The following is a 14,064-nucleotide window of genomic DNA, read 5'->3' as shown; positions in this document are numbered from 1 at the left end:
ACAGTCATAAACGCACTCAAACAGAAAAAAAGGAGAGGTGATAACAAGACCACAATTTGTTTTTCATGTTCGTGTAATCAAACAAACAAGAAAGATTGAAGAACAATTGCAAGCAGAAAATATTTTATATTAAGATAAAACATAATGCTAAAAAGCAATTACAACATCAAGAAACTAAGCAGTGGAATAGGTTAATGGGAATAGCTGATGAAGTAAACCAAAAAGATGACCAATATCAAACAAAGCTCTCACCTTAAATAGTAAGGAAAACTTGCAAAGGACACTTGGATATCATTGGCATTAATTATCCCTAGTTTCAAACCATCCTTAAAGGCTTGGCATCTAGTGGCAGGCAAGGCTGCTGTGGCGTCAAGATCCCTAAGGAGCTCTCTCTGATCCTCAAACACTTTAAAGACTTTACCAGTCAAATCCAGTTCAGCGGTCGATGATCCTGCAATCATCTTCAGAAGCGGCCTGATCTCATAGTTTGTACCAGAAACTTTTCCAAAATCGTCAAGCTGAGCATCTGAACCAATTGTATCATGCTGAGTTGATTCATTGGCACAAAGATCAGTAGATAAAATAACAGCAGCCTTATCACCAGAAGGAACCTCAGTACTCCCATCATGCTCAGTATTACCCTTCCTAGCATCACAGTTCTTTTCAAGGTCTGAATTACAGCCTTTTGGTACATCACAGGCAGAAGGCAGGGCAGGCCCATCAACTCCTTGATGAGCATTCTCTCCAGTAGATGCTGGTGGAGATAGATCTTTCTTATGATTAGACAGAGATGCCAATATTGATGCTCCAGCAACGGCTGAAGGGTCACCAGATCTGGTTTCAAATTGAATCCCTTTGATAGGGACAGCCTGTGCTTCCAAAATACCAAATGCAGAAGACGATGCAGGTGCAGTTAATTTGTCATTCGTAAGTGGTAGAAAAATCTGCCAATAGATTAAGGAACATCCTTTCTAATGAATAAAAAGGGTAAATGTCTCATAACACCGAACACATGCACACACGCACACATGGGTGCACGCACAAGCACGCACATCCAGATATATATAAGAAAAATGCATTATGTGGCTATATGCAGGGGAAAAAAAAAAAAAAACAACCACAAATGGATACATAAGCATGTTTCCCTGATGAACTGAAAACAACCTCATCCCCTCCCATGAGAACTGTAGGCGAGTTTTTCTCAATGATTTTTCCATTAACTTGCACAATGCCCTTTTTTCCTACTATTTCAAGCAATGCCCCAGGTGGGCCTTCACGCTGATATAAGAATTAAAACGAATGGATTTTATATAAGTCAAAAGCACAGGCAATAAGCTATGGTATGACTTTCGGTTCGAAGCCAATCAACTTGTAATTCTACAAAAGTGAAAAACAATAACCTGAACTATACCTCAAGATATTTCAGTTTACAAAGAGTCCTGCTGATAGATGAATCCTTCAACGATAAATTGCAGGTTGGGCTTTGACCAACAGTGAATTGATAACCACAGATAACAAGATGAGGGTTCTGGACAGGAGCATCAGACATGCAAGTAAAATGAACCTCAAAGATTAAGATGGCTCCTGCTCTTACCAGTACTCATATCATGAAATGACCAAGATGCCATTTTGAATATAGAAGTATTTTTTTCCTTATCAACAATAGCAAAATTCCTAGAGGAGCATGCCTTATCCAGCAAAGTTACTTAAAATGATAAATAATAGAAAGATGCAGGGGAAAGACACCAATGCCATATAAATAAAGGTATAAAAAGATGTTAGAACTCAGTAACATGACATGAATTGAAGAACTACAGCCATATGTTACATCATCAAAATGGAACTACGACCAATCAACCCTTCATGAACTATAATGTTGGGAGTTGGGACAATAACATATTCACATTTTATTAAAAATGAAACCCATTTATCATCTTTTGTGAAGGATTTCTCGAGAAAATGCACTAGCTATATAAATCCAAAGGCAAATTCACTAGTGCTTAAAGAAGAAGGGAAGTTTACTCTACACGGGTGGTGTATTAGGTTAAAATAAGGCAAATTCATCATGGAAAATTTAAAAGCGGAAGGGAATGATAAAATTAAACACATACCTTTTCTAAAAACATCTTTTTGGAAAAATAATTGCTATTTGTAGAACTTACTCTTAGGATGATTCATTTAGTTTTATGATAAGATCATGAGAAGGGTGCTTTCAAAGTGCAGCAAGAATTCAAAGTGAGTAAAAGAAACTTTGAGTACAAGTCGACCCACCACATCTAGTAAATTATGTAAGACAGAAGACAATATAGGACATTGATTCAAACAATTACTTTAACTCACCAAGTAACATATAAAAAGAATGCATTCAAAGTTCCTCAATTTGCCCCCTTGAAACATAATTTGATAAAAGATTCAGTGGTTACCTGTCTCTCCACAATGGCTTTATTTCTTGGTTGGCTTATATATTGTCTTTTCTATAGGTAGTCTCATCCTTCTAGAACATTCAAGCAAGACTTGCATGTCCTCCCACCGCTAAGTCTTAATTAAATTTTATCATCATTTTTCTACCACTTTCTTTTCTTTTTTCCTGAGATTGTATGCTAACCAAATTGCATAAACAAATATTACAAATAGTTGCCTAGCATGTTATTTACAGAGGTATTCTTGAATTCTTCAAGTCTAAGAGTACGTAAGGAGTTTCTAGACATTGCTCACTGCACAATTAATGTTGTCTCTTGCTCATTCATGCTCTAACAGGATACCTGCAGAGACTCCAACACCTGCTTTTCAAGGTTGATAGGATCACAGCACCTAAACCATCAGGCACTAGCCTAGGATCACCATGAAGCTTTGGAAAGGTACCATGGAAGCTTTGATCATCAGTTAGTCAATTTCTCTCGTCATATTGATTCAACATAATGCAATTTAGATCATCATGTTTTCGCAGGCAAAATTTGAGTGCCTCGGGAAGTTAATGCTCCGGTTGTAGGCAAATACCAAGCTTATTATGATCACAAACTAGCATAAGAATTTTTAATACATGTGACAAACAAGAAAATGGCTAGTTACAATGTCGAGAATGGCTAGTTACAATGTCTAAAGACAAAATTGTTCTGAAGGATAGATCGAAAAGTATTTGCCTTAGTTTTTCTTTAGACATGCTGGATTTCCAATCTCCCATGTGTTAGATATTTTAAAATGCAACTCGTTGAAGTCTCTCTTGTTAGAAACTAGGAGTTGATGTGCACAACGGAAAAAAATTTCATGATTGGCATACAGTGGAAGAATTAAATAATTTGCAGATTAGTTATGCGAGATCTCATCTCAAATCAACTCAGATCCTTCATAGTTATTAAGATTAAGATTAAGAGAAAGAAGATCAAATCTTCATCATTGCACAGATAGCTCTTCACCATAATCTGATGATCATGGATGTCTTCACGGTTCCTTTGAAGCCGCACAAACGTCTGGTCTCTATAAGTATCCACATAAAGTTGTCATCTGATCAAAAATCCGACCTCACTGTAATGCTAGCTCCCTTGTAGAGATCCTCTTTGATGATGAATTTCTTCTCTTTTTGTGCTAAAAATCCTTCTCAAGAATTTCAACCCTTCCTCTTCGTAGATCACGCTTCACACAAGAACAGATCAGAAACCTTTCCTTATCCTTTTTGATTCCTTTCTTAAGGAAACCCATCACTCTTCTTTTGCTCTCTTTTCTTTTGGCCTGCACCCCTCTTTTGGTGTGAAACCTTTTCACGCAAGGTTGGAGCATCCAACTCCTTGGATCTTGGACATTGCAAGAAGAGAGGGCGAGAGGTTGGGACGTCCAACTTCTTGGACGTGTAAGAGAAAAAGAGAGGGCATGAAAGGCTTAGGAGTGTGGAAGGTGGGGCGTGAGCCTTTCTCATGTAAACTTCTTTCATGTGAAAAACCACAAGGGCGTTCAACTCATGGGGCATGAGAAAGATTTCCCCTTATAACATGAGGACTCCTTTCCTTTTTAGGAATCTAGGGTGTCCCAACTCTTGGGCGCTTAGAGTCCTTCTCAAGTGGGGCGTTAGATCTCAAAAAAAGGGGGTGTGAGATCTAATCCAAAGAGTCCCCGAGCATCCAAACTCTTTGGACGTGAGAAAACACAAGATGTTGGATCTGGCATTGTCCAACTCTTGGACGTGCACCTCATGTAGCGTGGAGAAAAATTTTGGCGTGAGGAAAGGTGGGTGGCGCCAACACTTGGCCATGAGGAGTCCTGCAAGTCAATCACGTTGACAGATAAACTTTGATGGATCAACCTTTGACTGTTCAAAGTTAGTTAGGAATCCTATTGTCTTCAAATTTGATTATGTCAACTCTTTGATATTGTCAAACCTTTGACTTGTCAACCCTTGACATGTCAAATTAATTCTAACAATCTGATTAGATACAACCTCTTATGTGTGTGACCCCATAAATTCTATTCTGTTTGATAGTAAGATATATTATGATCTCCATCAATAATATCATTAAAACTTCTTTCAATTGATTGAAACAATTCTAACTCACCCAATAAAAATTATTGACCATCAAAATAATTCTCATAAGTCCCAAAATCTACCAGTAACACTTAGCGGCATATAGTGGCATTCCAGTAGAACGGAATGGATAAACCTTTAGATGCAATTGCTGTGTGATCAATCCTTCTATCATTAATTCCGACAAGATGGAGGTTATAAAATTTCTCATCAAACCCCATCATCTGTCATATGTTAAATTTATTCGACTCGAGTGCCTGATGTAAAAACTATAAAAACTCTTTCCACTATTCACGCTGTCTTAACCAAGATCTTTTGAACTCAGTCTCATAGATCACATGGAACTAACTTTCTTATCTATCAAGATCGATAGATTCCATATAAGTACACATCCTATTCCTACAATAAACCTACTACAACCAACATACACCGCAAAAATCCATATGACTAGGGACCAAATATATGTACCGTCAAACTACAGCAATCCCGTTATGAATAGCCAAAGCACCGCAAGTCAAAAAATTAGTCACACTACTGCAACATCCAGCAAATCACTGACGAGTAAACATCCAAGTGACTTCTCATATTGTTCACACTCGATATCCTTATTCTTTAATAACCACCTGCACTCTCGCTCCAGTGTCTCCACACTGTAGACTCGAAACTCATTTATTTTATAAAAGAAAAGCAATCCGTGCACCGATCTCACCGAATCAATGATCATCTTCATGATGATCCATCGATCGAAAGCATTCAGAAATTAATCACCAATAACACGTACCTTAAATTTTTAATTTTTGAGAATATATCATCATCTTATTAATTTTTTAAACGATTCATGGACATATAAACAACATGAATGAAATAAATAAACCCGATTTTATTAATAATGAAAATATCAAATACAAAATTATGTCTTAAAATAAATATATATGTCCGTCCAATTGACTTCTAAGGCATGCATCTAACAATCTCCTATTTGCACTAAAGCCAATCAGCCATATACCTAAGTCCTATCTTCTCAACATGAGCTTCAGTCTTCTGCTGGCTAAGTAGTATAGTAAGTGGAGCTGCCACATTATCTGTGGAGTCTACTCTCTGTACCTCGATGTAGTTCTTCTCGAGGTAGTCACGAATAATGTGAAAATACTCACTCTAAGTGCTTTGGACTTCTCATGAGATCTGAGCTCCTTAGCTAGAGCTATAGCGCCATTGTGTCGCAATATTGTATTATAGCATCTAATAACATTACACCCACTTCTGCAATTTTTTGAATCAGAAGGCTTTCTTAGTAGCCTCAAAAGCGACGATGTATCAGCTTCCATGATGGAATCTACAATGATTGATTATTTGGAACTCTTCCAATTCACTGAACCTCCATTGCACAAGAAAACACATCCTGATATAGATTTTCTATCATCAACATCAGACATAAAGTCTGAATCTATGAATCCTTGTATCCTTAACTCTCCTTCTCTAAAAATCAAGAACATATCTTTAGTACTTCTCAAGTACATAAGAATATTCTTCACAACTATCCAGTGCTCCTCGCCTGAATTTGATTGATGTCTGCTCATGATACTTACAGTAAAGGCTATATCAAATCATGTACAAGCATGACATATATAAGGCTCCTATAGCTGAAGCATAAAGGATCTTACTCGTGCGCTGAATCTCTTCAAATATATTGAGGCACATCTTTTTAGAGAGAAGATCCCATGCCTCAGGGATAGAAGTCGGTAGAAATCTCCTTTTGGAGTTTTCCATGATGAATCTCTTCAACACCTCCTCTATATATATTTTTTATGAGAGACCCAACATCCTCTTAGATCTATCTCCATAGATCTTTATCCCCAAAATATAGGATACTTCCCTATAGTCTTTCATGAAGAATTCTTTAAACAACCATAATTTAACCGAAGTCAGCATGAGAATATCATTTCTAATCAGGAGAATATCATTCACGTACAATACAAAGAATGTGACAGCACTCTCATTGACCTTCTTATAAATACATGGCTCCTCGTTCTTCATGAAATCAAACGATTTGATCACATCGTTGAAACGAGTATTCCAACTCCGAGATGCTTGCTTCAGTCCTTTGCAGCTTACATACCTTATGATTTTCATCACTGGAATGAGGAGCCATGTTTTGTAATTTGGCAATTTATAAGAAGAATAATATTTGGAGGAGTTCAGCTGTTTGGGATTGAAGAATACCTGCTGATGTCTGAAAAACTGAAACTGTTGTTTTGAAACAGCATGGTAGTTTTATGGCCCAAATTTGAAGGGCCTGATTGTTATCGTTATTTATAAGGAGGCAAGACACATCATTAGGAAAGGATGGCTTCATGATGGTAGTGTTTAATGAAGGCTGAGAAGTTAGTGCATGGGTTTGATGGTTTATGGATGTTGATTTGTTAAATTATCTTCCCTGCTAGGACCTTGATACCAACAAAATGCACCACAAGAGCTCAAACTTCAACTTTTCTAATCTTAAACTAAAAAACTGATGTAACCAAATTAATCCTAAACCCTGCAACAGACATCAGCCCAGCAAAAAATAAAAAGGCCACCGTATCACCATTCTAACTAAGCGCATATTTGTCTCGTCTAAATGGGGGGAAGAGAAATTGATGTGATAAAGGCATCAGCTTGCATGGGTCAAGATGATAAGTAGGGGATATAACGAAGAATGGATATATAATTTACTGTGCAAGGTCCAGCAGAATGGGTGTACATAGGGAAATCAGAGATTTTTCAAGCTCCATGAAATGAAAAAAGTGGGAAAGGAGGTAGGGTTAAACATATACAATTAAGTTGTTGCAGAGAAAAATCAAGGATTTGATTGGACAAAGAAGACAAAAACTTAAAATGTTTATCCTTTCTCAATTGATATTGCTTGAACATGCAAACCAAAAAAGCAACAGAACTCAGATCTATATATCCTAATTTATGTTTTTCAAATAGTGCCGATAGAAATATGTTGCATGACTGAATTTATATACATGTCCATAACACACATACAAATATGTACACAAATTTGTATGTGCATACAACATACAGATATGAACACATACACAAATGCACATATATCTTACACGTCGGCTGAAAATGGGTCCAATATGTATTGGCTTTGGTATAACTTATATTCACATCCACTTTTCTTCTGTGATATAGATGCAAAATTGATACATATATATGGATTTAATACTCTGGCTGCCTGGCACATCTATATTTGTTATAAGTATACACAACACAAATTGGAGATATGCTTGTTTAAAATTAAATAGAAATCAATAGAAACATGTCTGTACTTCTTGAAAGTATGCACAAGACACAGCACTAAGTGAGATATGCTTCTGGAAATTAAATGAAAATCAATAGAATATAAGTGAAACTCTTTTTATGGATTTGAATCAAATATTTTCACTACCTTTACTTTCTTCAAACAAATGTAAACAAATTTAATATAATGGCTATTTTTGTTCCAATACACATAAATAGTATGATATAACAAATAATGAATGCCAAAATTGAAAGCCAAATGCAACATTTAGATAAAGAGACCTATCTCTATACACATGTGCATCAATTATATATATATGTATTTTCGTATATGCATATATATGTATATACATATGTATGTATGTATGTATTTATGTATCCTTAATCATATAAAACATTCATATATAGGATCTACATTCAACCCCAAAAAAGAAATTTTATATACATTTCTATATATGAAATAATTCCATGCATATGTTGTCTGTGCATGCAAGCTCATGCACGTTAGTATATGATGTCTCACCCAATCTCTCTTATCCACACACATGTGCATGCATACACATAAACATATATATACACACGCATGCATGTATATGTTATGTAATGTACACATGACATATGTATATATCTCTGACAGTTATGCATTTTATACACACATTCACACATAATACACACACAAATTATATATTCTCATGAATGCATATATAAAGAGACATTCATGCATATTCCTAACATCTCTCAAATTGATATGTGGTCAAATTAACAACCTCTCATCCCACATAAGTTGCTTTCATGTATTGTCAGAATTGTTAACTATTTTAATAGCCCAATTAACAGAATGAGGCCATCTAATGCATACCCGGCAATCTGCAATGAGCAACATCTAAACAAAATACTTTAGTTACTTATTATTTCGTAAACTTAAATCATAAAAGTGGCACTATTAAAAAATAACACAAAACACTTTTTATTTTCTTAATACGAAACAAGAATGATAGTGTCTTTTTTACAGAAAAACCGGAGGGCTAAATCTGCAAAGTAACTTGAAGGGAAAACAAGTTCCTATCCATCACAAAGTATATCAAGGGCTTGCATTTTAGATTACTATGGTTTAAATCATATTTCTTCTTTGTAGTGGTACAAAGCACCCTGGGGTATTTCTTCTTTGGAGTAGAATAAAGTACCCTGGGAGCCAAAAACCAGCATGCCGTTTATTTTTTTTCTAAAATTAAAACTAAAAAAAAAAAAATCGGGAACTTACATGCCCTCTAGAACCCTGGATGCAAATAAAAGATGAATAAATCTTTGCAATGGCTAACAGAAAATCCCATCCTCGAAATCACCATAACCAAATGGAAAGGGAAAATAGGAAAAAAATAAAACAACCTGCGAACTCTGGGAAAGAAGTTTCGCCCATGCTGCCTTCGGCTGCACCTTCTTGACCCGTTTCTTCGGGAGTTCCAGCGCCACGGCCCCCAATTGATCCCCTTCACCCTTTGCTGCTTGCGCTGAAAAATGGATGCAAGAAAGCGAACTTTGTGAATAAACCACGAAACATAATAACAAGAAACCCACCCTCCAAGGAAACGAACTGCAAGCAAGATAAACATTGAACCTTGGGCAGGAAATTGGAGACCGGAACTCTCCCCCGCGCTATCTTCCGCCCTCTTCTCCTGCTCCGGCACAGCGTCATCGGCCTCCCTCGGTGGATCGGCGGCGGCGGGCGGATCTCGCGCGGCCTGCCAGTCTTCGGCGGGGGATGCCGCAGCCTCCCTCGGGTCGGGCTGGTGCGCCTTCCCGGATGTGGTTGCCTCCGCCTGAAAGAATCCCATGGATCCCAGCCAAAATCGATCAAAACCCTCAAATCACATCGAAACCGAGGCAGGGAAGCCCGAAATGAGGACGGAAAATTGGGAAAAATTGGGGGGGGGGCAAGATCGCACCTTGATGCGCTTGGCGTTGGAGGGAGAGGTGGGGGAGTGGGAAGAAAGGGGGCGCTTCGAGGACGACGAGCTCCGCCTCGTCTCGACCATCGTGGCTGCCTTCTTCCTCCTACTCCAAAGCCGATCTTTCTTTCTGTTTTTCCTCGTGGGAGAGAAGGGGGTTGGGGGAGGAAAACGAGAGAGGAGGAGGCGAAGAGAAGATGGAAAGGGTCGCCAAGAAGTCGGCCCAATGGTTTTGTATTTATTGCAAGGGACACCTCCCCGTATTAAATGTAGGTTTTTTTTTTTTTTCTTGTCTCCATCCTAACAAACTTTGTGTTTATGCAAAATCTTTTGCAAATAGTCTTACCATGAGGTCCCTGACAATTTTATATTATAGAAAATTATATTTTTTTGGTAATTAGAAAATTATAGGCTAATTTGAAGATTGCGAGGGCTGATAAGTTTGATGATTTTTATGGTGTTATCCTACCATTAATTTTTAAATTTGAAGATATTTTTATTTTTATTATTTTTTATATTTTTTTAATTATATTTATTTTTATTTATCATAATAATATATTTAACAGTTTCATTATAATTTTTTTACGTACGAGAATAAATAAATTTTCTCATCTTCCCTATTTATATTTATTAATAATCCTATTATCAATACTCTCTTATAAAATTTTTGGACATATAAAATTTATACTAGGTGAAATTAGTGGAATAAAAATAAATTTTTCATGATTTCTTAATTGTACTCATCTTTAGATGCATATTTAGTGTTTCTTGGACATATTCGATGGATGGAGTAGCATACTATTTGAAGAGAGATAAAACTAAAAATATTTAAAGGTACTTTAAAAATTTAGATAGACACCAAATAACAATGTGTATGAAATAAAATTTTATCCTTAATATTTCTCATGCTTTTTTTGTTGCATGTTACTTGATTTAGCATGGATAACCCACATTTAATGCTTCCATAGTTTACATGAGGTAGAGAAGATAGAAATATCACAACAATTATATAATGGCTATTGTTATCACAACAATCCTCTAGCTCCTTTATTATTAGCACCAAAAATTTATCTATTGCAAGTTTTTTAGTAACTCATATAAAATATAATATAATTATATAAATTTATGGAGAGCTATAAAGTTTAAAAAAAAATTAAATCTAGAAGATAATAGTAGTCATTATATATATATATATAATAATACTCTGTGAAAGAGTATTGGAGTATTACCAACTCAGCTTCTCAAATGAGTTTTGTTATGTCATCTGGAAAGAGCACTTCTTCACATTAAATGATGTTATTAATGTACGATATTATTATATTCTTACAATTAAAGCCTAACACCTCTTCACATTAAATTATATTATTAATGTATGATATTATTATATTCTTACAATGAAAGCTTATTTATATAGATAGTTGAGAATATGAAGTGACCTTAAGAATTTGAATGAATATCATTTTATTATTTTTATATATTTTTTTTCAATCTGATCTCATGCAACGTGCGAGTCTTCGACTAGTTATATTTATAACTACATGTATTTTTCTCATCTCTTATCTTCCTACAATACGTATATCTCAATCGGAATTTAATAAATAAAAATTTGATGCTCTAATAACTAGTATAGTTTAAAATAAATAAGGATATTGTAGAGTCATAAGATTATGACTATCTGCAGTTAAATAATGGTAGTCTCCTTTCCGATGATCATCATTTATATGATTTCTGAGATAAGGTGTTGCTATATAATGATGCACAGACCTCCCTTAATACCTTCAACCCTCCCAAACTTTGACGAAGACAAGATGCAATCTAATATATTTGATATAACAATTAAAAGACTTCGCTATAATACTAAATAGTGCCTTGAATTTTTTATGTAGAAGTATGATTTCTCTTTTGATTTTTATTTCTATAAAGTTTATAACATTTATGAAGAAAATAGATAAATTAATATCAAATCAAACTTATGAAAGATAATCAACCTAAAAAGTATTTGAAGATCTTTTCAGACTTTTGATCTTGATTATGATGAGTACAATAATGAAAAAATAACTACTCATTGATGGAATACTTTATGATTCTCTACTTTTATATTTTTTATATTTTTTAGAATTCTTTATTGAGTTTGTCTATTAGTTGTCTCATATTTGATCCTTTCATGAAGTCCATGAACTATTTGAAAAACAAAAGTGATAGTAAAGATGCATTACCACAATCATTTATGTATAATATTTATAATACTCTTAAATATAATTTTTAATTGTTTATTAATGTCATTTCTTATTTTATTAATGCACAATACTCCCACATCTCATACAACCTCAATTAGGATATAAAAATCATGCAACTATGATTGTACAAGCATGCTACTAATTCATTGTAATCTTTAAATTTTAATTTTTTTTGTGCATATCATTGTTGCTTATCCTTTAGTCTAGTGTATGAGAGCTATCACTATATGGACACTAATTTTATCAATGCAAATGTGATTATTGTTTTTACATGTAGTATAAATATATTATTATTATAATTGATCATATCATTAATATTTTTTAATTTATTTTTTCCATGCTCATTTTCACTTTCATTTGCTCACTCATATCAATGATTAAATTTAAAATCATCATGTTGATTATTTTTAGAGCATAAATATTTCTTAAATTAGAGTTATTTAGCAATGCTATTTTTTTAGATATTCTACTTATAGATAATTTAATAATTAATTGGGGCTAGCATTATATGCTTTTATCATTTTATTAGCTAAGGTATGCTCAACTTATAAATTTTTTTTACTATTGGATATATCATCTATCGAGTACTTAATATACAGGATTTTTTTTGTGTATACCCTTCCAAACATTCAAATTTATGTGAATATCTTTTTAAAATTAATATTTATATGTATACCCTCATAAAATATTTATTTTGCATATATATCTTTTTTTTCTCATATTTTTACATATGTGCTTACATCAATTACGCCATTAAAAAATTAATGATTTAAATTTTAAATGACTAAAATATCCTCATAAATAGATGTGCAAAAAAAAAAATTATAAGGGTATATATACAAATAGCAATTTTATGAGAGTATTCATGCAAATTTGAATATTTAGAAGGATATATATGTAAAAAATTTTAATTTAATTTTTATCTATTTCATCTAGATGAATTCAGACCTTCTTACTTTATAATGTAGTAATATATTACATAATATAATAATATGATGATGATATTATATAATATTTTATATATTAAAATACTATATTATATTTTATTTGTATGTAAGATGGGATGATTATGTCCATCTTATAACAACATAATATACCTTATATACTTCATAAAGATATTTTTGATAATTTTTTTTAAAATAAAATATAATAAAATTATAAATTTTATTATTACATGATGTCTAAATCTACAACTATATCCATTCTATATAAATATATAAGCTATTTATCTAATATCAAGTTTAGATATTTTTTTTAGAAGCGTATTATTATACATTAGAGGAAACATGGATAGTTACGATCTATTTATTTTTTAGATAAAATAATTTTGATCTATTATTTGATAAAAAAATTATTTTATCTATGTTATTTATTATTTGATAAAAATAATTTATTATTTCAGTTATATATGTTAATTTTTTTCTATTAGAATACAGAAATAATTAACAAACCAAGAGAGATTTATTTATGTTAAGGATTTTTTGCATGTATATCTTTTTAAATATTCAAATTTACGTAAATATCTTCATAAAATTATTATTTACATATATATCTTTTTTTTTTTGTACATCTATCCATGAGGATATTTTAGTTATTTTAATTTTAAATCATTATTTTTTAATGATGTTAGATAATATGTGTACATATATAAAAAAAATATTTTATGAGAGTGTACATGCAGATATCAATTTTAAAAGAGTATTTATGCAAATTTAAATGTTTGAAAAGGTATACATGTAAAAAATTTTAATATATACTATATAGAAAACTATAGACTAATAAAATAAATAAATTAAAGATAGTTACTCTTCAATCTATAGAGATATGGCTAGTGAATCAAAGCTATTCATGCAAATAATATTACTTTAACAAAATCATTCAAAAATTAATTATTTTTTTCAACATGAGAATAAGATCCACAATGCTTTACAGATTGACATATTAGCTATTATATATAATAAATGCGATGAAAGTGGCAATTTAAATATTGAAATATGATAAAATAACAAAGAAAATTTTATAATTGAATAAAAAAATTGGGTGATGATGTAACAACCTAGATGATATGGTTGTCTTGAAT

General features: G+C 33.0%; 1 protein-coding gene across 5 annotated transcripts in view; it reads right to left on the bottom strand.

The window, feature by feature from the left end:
* LOC105039839 (uncharacterized) overlaps window positions 1-9,969 on the bottom strand; it is a 32,015-nt gene extending 22,046 nt beyond the window's left edge. The window contains exons 1-6 of one of the 5 annotated variants that reach the window (XM_010916128.4): window positions 9,745-9,969; window positions 9,417-9,618; window positions 9,188-9,309; window positions 1,412-1,528; window positions 1,132-1,278; window positions 253-944 (exon numbers count right to left, since the gene is read on the bottom strand). In XM_010916128.4, coding sequence (XP_010914430.1) covers window positions 253-944; window positions 1,132-1,278; window positions 1,412-1,528; window positions 9,188-9,309; window positions 9,417-9,618; window positions 9,745-9,834 — 1,370 coding nt within the window. In that variant the 5' untranslated portion in view covers window positions 9,835-9,969. The remainder of the gene's footprint in view (window positions 1-252; window positions 945-1,131; window positions 1,279-1,411; window positions 1,529-9,187; window positions 9,310-9,416; window positions 9,619-9,744) is intronic. The other 4 variants (XM_073250402.1, XM_010916129.4, XM_010916130.4 and 1 more) reach the window with 4 other exon arrangements.
* Window positions 9,970-14,064: the final 4,095 nt, after the last annotated feature.

Source organism: Elaeis guineensis, chromosome 1 (assembly GCF_000442705.2).
Source record: "Elaeis guineensis isolate ETL-2024a chromosome 1, EG11, whole genome shotgun sequence".
Taxonomy (NCBI): Eukaryota; Viridiplantae; Streptophyta; class Magnoliopsida; order Arecales; family Arecaceae; genus Elaeis; species Elaeis guineensis.
Note: the sequence above shows the minus strand (reverse complement) of the source record. Positions and strands in the feature narration are given on the sequence as shown.